This window comes from Colossoma macropomum, unplaced genomic scaffold (genome assembly GCF_904425465.1).
Source record: "Colossoma macropomum unplaced genomic scaffold, Colossoma_macropomum, whole genome shotgun sequence".
Taxonomy (NCBI): Eukaryota; Metazoa; Chordata; class Actinopteri; order Characiformes; family Serrasalmidae; genus Colossoma; species Colossoma macropomum.
This window is the reverse complement of record NW_023494805.1, coordinates 30,058,068-30,067,056: the sequence shown is the minus strand read 5'-3', so window position 1 is coordinate 30,067,056 and position 8,989 is coordinate 30,058,068. Positions and strand designations below refer to the sequence as shown.

General features: G+C 41.4%; 1 protein-coding gene across 1 annotated transcript; it reads right to left on the bottom strand.

The window, feature by feature from the left end:
• Window positions 1-104: 104 nt before the first annotated feature.
• LOC118825552 (microseminoprotein, prostate associated) lies at window positions 105-2,329 on the bottom strand. Its single transcript, XM_036596213.1, has 3 exons — window positions 2,079-2,329; window positions 716-821; window positions 105-381 (listed from the first exon to the last, which is right to left on the bottom strand). Exons 1-3 carry the CDS (start codon window positions 2,173-2,175, stop codon window positions 213-215), a joined length of 372 nt encoding a protein of 123 aa, XP_036452106.1. The 5' UTR covers window positions 2,176-2,329; the 3' UTR covers window positions 105-212.
• Window positions 2,330-8,989: the final 6,660 nt, after the last annotated feature.

Here is an 8,989-nt window from a genome sequence, read left to right as displayed (position 1 = left end):
GCGAACATAGGGGGCAGTAATGAGCCCTTGACAAAAAAACACACATGAGCAAACAACTGTCGCTTTCAAAGTAACTTTCAAAGTGTTAAAACGCAAATAAGTGTTAATGCAGCATTATTAAAGACACTGGAGTTGAGGCAGGACACCAGCTCAGACACCCAGACATTCTGTTTAGTTTGTTGTAGTGATGGTTCAGCCGCTCTGCTGCCTTGTTACCCTGCTAGCTTCATGTTCATGGCTCCGTGGCTGGGGTCCACGCTGTTCCCCTCTCCGGGAATGCAGGGCAGCCGCGGGTCAGAGGCCAGCACCAGGGTCACCTTGCAGGTTGGAGATTCAACACGCACCTCACACCAAGGCGGGAAGTCCACAGGTCGGTGAACGCTGAGGATGGAGGAGAAGAGATTTTGTGAAGATGAGCTGTTGTTTCAACATTTAAGAGAGGAAGGATTCATCTAAACACGCTGTCACATCTACACAATCCCCATTTTCAGTACTGAAAATCAGTTGCAGGTACATGTACAAAATAATTATGAAATGATGGTGCTGTGCAGTGTTTCAGAGAAACTACTTACAACTGTATTTATAATATTATCATAACAATGAATGAAAGGTAACGGGGAGCTGTTATCTTGACAGATAGTGACTGTCTTGTAGCTCTTATTATTTGCAGTGTTAGGGCTGAAGTACCCCTAAAGGAGAAAGAATGGTCACTAACGTTTCGCAGCATCCCACCCCAACAGGGTGCAGACAGGTGCACTGCAGACAGCCCTCCATCCACGTCTCTCCCAGAGAGTAGTGCCTCCCCTCGTACTTACACAGAGCTGTGGAGAGAGAGACAGAGAGAGAGAGCAGAAAAGCAGGCCTTTAACAGACCACTCTGAAAAAGCCTCTTTCAGCACACAGTTTGTAGCATCCAAGTATGTTAGTCTTTAACTAAACTGGCATTGCCTCACAGTGCTGTTAGCATCCTCACCTATCCCAAATTGTCCTTGAGTGCTATTAACACCTTTACCTATCCTAAATTTTCTTTCAGCGCTGTCAGCATCTTCACCTACCCCGACTTGTTCCCAGGTGCTGTTAGCATCTTCATCTACCCCAGATTGCCCCCCAGTGTTGTTAGCATCTTCACTGAGGCTGCATTGTTACAGCATCTTGTTTCAGTAGAATCCCTACTTTGTATAAGAGGAGAATCATTCATGGAAATCGGTATTATTGCTGAGGGATGGAGCAAATAATATACATCCAATTTCAAAATGATTTATTTCACTTGTAAATCATTACAGAACAATGCAGTAAATTGTAAAAGGTTTACGTGAACATAACGTTTTATGTAAAAAAAAATTATGTAATTTTACAAGTGCTCAATATGACCTCCTCCAGCTATACATCAATAAGATAGTCAAATTCATCCCATACTCGGTTGAGCATGTCGGGTGTCACTACTCACTGCCGACGAAAATTATGTTGCACAGTTATGACGGATTCACTCTTACTGAAGTGGACAACATGAAACACTTTCTGCTCAGGGGTCACCATCTCCTCTTAGCCTGAAGGGAGCCATCTTCCAGTGGCAGTCAGAAATTCCATGACCCCTTCTTTCAGTTGGTATGTGATTGGTTCCTAGGCACCTCACAGTTGTAAAAATATGGTGCTTTGAAATCGGATAAAACTTCTTGAATCACCCTGTACCTGTAGATGCTACTATCAATTTTCGATTTCTACCAGTATGAGTGCTTTCTAGGTTGCATTCTATTGAGATTGCAACTGTGAGATTTGTGTTGGAGTGATAGTGATAAGCGGCGAAAATGGTGGAGTTCACAACGAAAGGTGGAAAGGTGTAATGTTCCTCTAGAGCAGGGGTGTCAAACTCTTGGAGGGCCTTGGTTTACAATAAGTTTGGAGATGTAGCTGCTCAAATACACCTCATTCAATTCAGCAGTTAGTTACCAGGTTAAGAGCAGAGAAATTACCAACCTATGCTGGACTACAACCCTCCAGGACCAGAGTTTGAGGCCCCCGCCCTGGGGGATATCATATGTATTATTTCTGTGTATGGTGTCTAAAGAAGTTCATCTCACCTTGCGAGTTGAAGTGGCATTCCATTGGAGCTGCTGAACAAATGCCCCAGAGTGAGACGCCAATCAAGACTATCATCATTGTTTGCTGTCCTGCCATCTCTTCTCTCTTCCTCTATCACTCGTTCTCTGAATCCCTCTCTCCGTTTTTGCGCCTCCATATATACCCCCCAGACTTATAAGCCTAGGGTATGGGGAGGGCTTTGCCCCCAGCTCAGGGCGCAGCTCCGAGGGGGGGCAGGTTGGTGTGGGTTTTGGTTTGGGGGGGTTGTGGAGGAAAAAAGGCTGTGGCTTGGCACCATTCAATCTGTTTCTCCGGAGATTGCCATTCTCCGCTCCACTGGGCATGACCTCGAAAAACGATAGAAATACTGACACATCCTAAGATGACTAAGAGCGAGGGAAAGGAGGGAGAGGTGAGAACGAGGAGAGAGGTGAGACTGAGGGAGAGAAGAAGGGATGGCCACTGACAACCATCCTTTTACACATCCTTGGCCGTTACGTCAATGTTACTGATGCATTAACACCTAATATACTTGTCACCTGATGGGTCAAACCCTGGTTATTCAGTATCGTTGAACGTTGCTCCTGAGGGTGGTCAACTCCACATCAACAGCATCAGCAGACAGGTGCTACTGTTCCCAGCGGTTACTAGGTGCTCCTCATGCATACAAACAGACGGGCTCCTTTCATGGCCAGAGGCCTTCTGGATGCACTGACCTTCATCTGCTTGCTTGGACTTAGCTCATAATGATGATGTCATGGATGTGTTTCAACTTTGTGACCTCAAATGGGCCTGGTCCAGCTGAGGCTTCGGTGGATGTTTGGGAGAGGGGAAGCCCATAAAGAAAGAATTAGACTTTTATTGCACCACTGCTGCAGGTGTGTGTGTGTGTGTGTGTGTGTGTGTGTGTCTTTATGTGGGTGTATACACACCTCTCATCAAAAGTCACCTTTTTCAACATGTTTTTAATAAACGAGCGTGTTTAAAAACCTGAAAGAACAATCAACAAAACCACCACCTTATAATAAAGTCATATCATGCACATTTTATCCCCTTTTTGTGATGGCAGCACTCATTAGCCATCAAGACTTTCAGATGTTTAATTCTACCATGTTTGCCACCAAATGATTTTCACTGGCATGACTATTATTATTTAGGCAAAACCTGCTCTTCATACCAAGAAAGATACTTTGATGAACATGAAGGTGAGTTTTGAAGCTAAATACACACAAGTATTAGCAAATAGCTGCTGTATGGTAACATACCTTTCCAGCAGGGGTGGGAGGTCTAAAATACAGAAGTGAATATCAGTATGTTTGTCTCATGTATGTCTCATGATATGGACTTCCAGTGACAAACCATGACAATAACAGCCTGAAAACCCTAATGCTAGTAATGAGTTAGCGCTAAACTAATGCTGGTGTACATGAACACTTTTTGGTCACTCCATATTATACACCAGGCGTGTTTAATCTTATCCACAAAGGGCCGGTGTGGCTTTAAGTTTTTGTTGCAGCAAAGCAGGAGCTCACATGAAGGTTGAGACTGATTAACGGAGTGTAGTCAGGTGTGCTCTGCTTGTTTGGAACAAAAACTTGCACCCACGTCGGCCCTTTGCGGACAAGATTGGACACCCCTGGTACACATGGACACTTGAAACGTGTAAAGCACATTCCATGTATTAGTTGAAGCTTTTAACATGCATTGACATATGTTTCATCTACAGTGACTCCTGCAGTAAAGAGCCTGACATAGACCTGCTGCCGATGGTTTCTATTTCTAACAGCTGACTGAATCCTTATTAAACTATAGCTCACAGTTAGTGGAGTATCTAGAAGGTATAGAGTGACTTTAAAATTAGTCCTATCCATTGTAAATCAGAACATGATTGGTTGATTCCACTAACACTTACTAATTATGTTCGTTGTGATTCTGCAGTCAGGTGCTTCTTGGAAGATTTTATGTACCACGTGGTTACTCGTAAATATGATTTCACGCTATTCAGATGGTTGTTAAAAGATATGTCCACCACAAGGAAAAAGAAAGCAGGAAGCTCTGGAGAATCTATATCCTTCTATTTCTTTGCTATATTAAAAAGCACATAAATCACATAGAACCACATCAGGTATTTTTCACATTCAGAGCCAGGTTTACTGTTTCTTACTGGTGGAAAAGCTGAAAGCTTGTTATATGTCTGTTATATATCTAGTAAACTCATATATTTGCTACTGTCCCAAGATTCCCAATTGTGAATACAACTTCATCAGCTGTGCAGTTTACAAGTTGGACAGTTGGTATTTCACAGCTCTAATGCAGCATTAATGTAATTTCTAAGTTTCTAAGGCCTTCATAAGTGGAAGGGCTTCTGTTTAGCTCCTGAGGGCCTAAACAAATGGAAAGCTCTCATGGCTGTATCTACCTGGATACCACTAGGGAAAAATCCTGATTGGGCAGTTTTCAGAGTGTTTCAAGATTTTCAACCCAAAACCTAACAATGAAATAAAAGTATTACTGCAGTAATTGCAGGGTTATATACAATGTACTAAATATTTTAAATACAAATAATCTAAAATTACAGACTTGTGGTCTTAGTTCCTAGAAATTATTAGACCTTCTTTCACAGCCTGGAGGTTCCTGACTTTGGAATTTACCATATTATGGATATAATGATGAGCCCCAAAAAGGAACCACATCCAGCCCAAAGCTTGAGAAAAATTAAGCACTTGATTTGAAGTAATTAAATTATTCTTATAAACTTGAGAAACAGCGTAACACCATTCAAACAGTTACACAACTATTTACAGAGTATTGGCTAAAACACATAAACGCCTTCAAATAAGCTAAGCACATTGGTTTCTTTTTGTTTTGTTTTGTTTTTTTGTTTGTTTTTCTCGTTTTAGAATATAGTGATATCAGCGTATGCATAGTGGAAAAGACTTTTTGTATGTCTGTTCATGTCGCCCAGCCCTACTTTGCTGATATTTTTTTTTTGTTTAATAAAAAAAAATTAACAGTAAAAAAAATTCAAAAGAAGCGTACAAAAAAGGACAAACATTTGACGTGCTATATATGTTGTAAGAAAATGCGATGTCTAGTTTCTACTGCAATGTCTCTTGCTTTATTGTGTGTTTTAGGTGTTGAGTGAGGTAGATGTTGGTAGGTAGGTGTGTATGTGTTTTTGTCTGTCAAGTGGGGAAAGGAAGATGTAATGTCCTCGAACAGCACTTTTTTTCCCTTGTTAAAGATCTTTGTAGTTGAGTTAGGTGTTGAGTGTGATGGGTTTGTGTATGTGTGTGTTTGTGTCCTGAGGAGAGAGTATGTGAGACGTGGTTTGCGAGTGTGTGTAACGAGAAGGCGTGTCCAGAACGCTAGGAAGGTAATGCTCTTTGAGCCAGAACCGAACATTACATACTCACCCTCACATTAGCTCATCTCTCATCTCCTTCGCTATCAAGGTGGAAAAAATTGCGATAGGAGAAAACGGCCTTTTCTTAGGAGACCCAGGGGCTCCACAATTCTCTGTTTGGAGCATTCATGCTCCTGTCACCCCCACAGTAGTTTGAGAGGTGTTGAAAGCTCCTTGCTGTGTCAGGCCTGTGGTGCCGCTATTCAATGACTGGGCCACGTGCCGCAGTACGGACAGAGTGACTCACCGCTGCCCCTCAGCTCCTGCACTGTTCCTCTGAGGAACTCCAGCCTCATGACTCTGCTGCATGTACTCCTTCACCTTCGCATTAGGAAGCTGTTTTCTGGGCACACTGAATAAATCTAAGCCCAAAGACCGAAAAGGAACTCAAAATTAAAGGAATGGTTTCCTCAAAAACATGTTTATCCAGTTTTTAGATTTTTGTAGGAGTGCTTAAAAGAAAGACTCAAAAATGACTCAGATAGGCTTCCACTGGGCATAGAACAGGATAATAAAATAGATTTAAAAAACTCTTTTACTATATACTATTCTCCCCTATTGCAGCAACAGTATACATTATATACTTTCTCTCAGAAATAGAAAAAATCTAATATTTAAGACTTAAAAGAAACGAGAATGGAGAATCACAATAAAAGAAACTGTTAAATGATTTCCTCAGCTTTCAGAATTTTTTAAAACTGTAAAAGTAAACTCCCTTTGGCTTCCTCAGTGCTTACAACAAGACAGTAAAAATGCTTTTAATGCATCTAAAAGGAACTACAATAGAGAATCACAATGAAAGAAATAGTCTAATTGTTTGACTCTTTTTTGAGAAAACGGAATAGGAGTAGGAATAGGAATATAGGAATGTACATAGGAATGCCTGAGGATTTGATCTATGCTGAACAGGAGAAGTTGCTTGAGTTATCGTCTGATGAGACCTTGATGTCAGAAATGTAAATGGCTGTCACTGTTGAACTTCTGAATCAAAAGACAGAGTAAATACCCCGTCCTCTCGTTAAAGGCTGTGAGGTGTTTGGTGCCCTATTCTACAACCTACCTTTGTGAAAACGGCTTCTCAGCTTTCACTGCAATCAAGACCAAGTACCATAACAAAATGGATACTGAGCCAGATCTGTGTTTGAAGCTCACTGATCTCGTCCCTGACATTGCATGGCTATGGTCAGCTAAACAGGCAGTTAAAGTGTGCTTTTGTCCCGTTTAATTGAATATTGTCTTTCTGCTGGTAAAGGTAGGCTCTGAGTTGAGACTTTCTTTAGCTTTAACTCTGTTAGTTACAAGGCTGTCTTGTGGAACCTAGTGCTTAATTGTAATTCTGAGGAGATCCCAGGAATCTCTTGCATTCCTGGCCACGGATGGCTGTGGCACCACTGTGGATGAAACTTGCGATCTCCCACTGATGAGCATGAAATCTTTTTGACAATCTCTTTGTACCATAGCTTTAATCTTTGACCAGTTGCAGGGATGAACAAGTGTTTGTTAAACTGTTTGTTCTTTCGTGATGGTGCAGAATTACTTGCAATAAAGTTTTTTTTCCCCTCTCCCGTAAAGTTACATATTTGGAGATTTTGGTTTTGATTCAACAGCGATGATATGCTACGTACCATTTCCAAGGTATAATGTACATCTGTTACATAAGGGAAAGTGTCTTATTGTCCAAAATGATCTACAAAACCATCCAGTCCCTAAAATCTCTTTCTAGATTTCATTAAGAATATCACATCATGATTGCACTGATCTTAATGGAAACCATGATGCTCACTTTCTACTTTTGGCATGGTGTTTTAGGTCAACTGGTAAGCTTGACCATCCACACTGTAAACTTAACCCCTTAAATGCCCAAAGTTTTATTATGCACTTCTATAACCTTAGAGTAGCTCAACCAGTTTGCATTTGCTGCACTGCTGTTAAAGGAGACACAACTTAAGTTGATGTGCTTTTTTAAAGGTCGTAGTTGGCCACAGTCATGCCATACAATAAGCAAAGCTTTAGGCTAACAGTTCGTTCTAGTATTAGTTCATGTCTGCACTCTCATCTCCCACAGATACAGTTCTTCCTGTTCTTGCGCATAAACACAGCGAAGGAAAGCTAGCCCTGCCTTCACAATAAGAGTCTTTGTCAGAATATACCCAGAGAATAACTGCTGAAGAAATAACCCTCTAAAATTAACGTGCAGAAAATTTCTCAAACATGCTACAAGCTTTTTGTGCACAAGACTTTTCAGTCTGTATGACTTAATTCAAACTAGATTTATCTGAATAACTAAGTATTATACAATACATAATAACTGTTACCAGATTGTATTAGTTATTTTTTACAAAGAAGTAAACCAAAAAGAAAAAGTTAGAGCAATTATGTTTTACAGTGCAGAGAACCCCACTGTCCTCTTGGCATCAAGCCCCAGGAATGTGTGTTTGCGTCAGGGAGAAAGACCAGATCCCCTTCTGGGAGTGCGTGGAGGATTCGGTGGAAGAGCAATTGTCCTTGTCCTCCTAAACAGCTCTTTAACACTGTGTGGAGCGTGTAATGGAGCGAGGTGCTCCAGTGGTGTGGAGACTGACTCATCACTCGGCATTATATAACCTCAAGCCAACCCGCAGCAGGGAAGAGAGAGTTCCGCACTTGTAGTTGGGCACCAATCAGGCTGAAACCAGACTGTTTGTAAATGTGAATTAAATGGAGGAACAGTGAGTTTCTGTGCTGGTTTTATTGCTTGGTCCTTCCTCTGCCCTCAAACAGAAAGGCAGAAAGTACATTTTGCATGCAGTAGTGAAAGATGATGACACTTTGAGGCTTTTCAGGCTCAGTGTTTTCATTGCCTGTGTACACTGAACATGAGTAAAGCTCTCGCTGCTGCCAATGATTCAGAGAACACAGTGTCGTAATTTCTAAAGTCAAACAGTTTAACAAACACTTGTTCATCCCTGCAATTGGTCAAAGATCAAAGCTCTGGTACAAAGAGATTGTCAAAAAGATTTCATGCTCATCAGTGGGAGATCGCAAGTTTCATCCGCAGTGATGCCACAGCCATCCGTGGCCAGGAGTGCAAGAAAGCACAGAGTCCTGGGATCCCCTCTCCTCCCCTCACTCAGCTGACTTAACAGAATCTACAGTTATGCTGAATTTGCCTGTCAGCACTGAAAATACTGTAGTTCTGTGCCTCATAGCTGTATGCGATCAACTGCAGTATGCAGAAATAGTGACAGCATTTTTTCTTTTTGTTAAATGCTGGCTAATCCTGAACATTAATAAGACGCTGTTCATTCATGCTGTAACATTCAGTTTATTTCACTGCTGCGGTTGACAGCAACAGTGGGGAAAATTGAACTCTAGAGGGAACATTCCACTGGCACAATTTTCTGATGAGGCTTTATTTAAAATAATGGAATATGAAAACATGTAAATGTAGCAGTAGCATTCTCCTCCAAGCATGTTGAGCTGTCCAATAACATTAGGCCTCATTCACCAATATCTTCTTCAGTA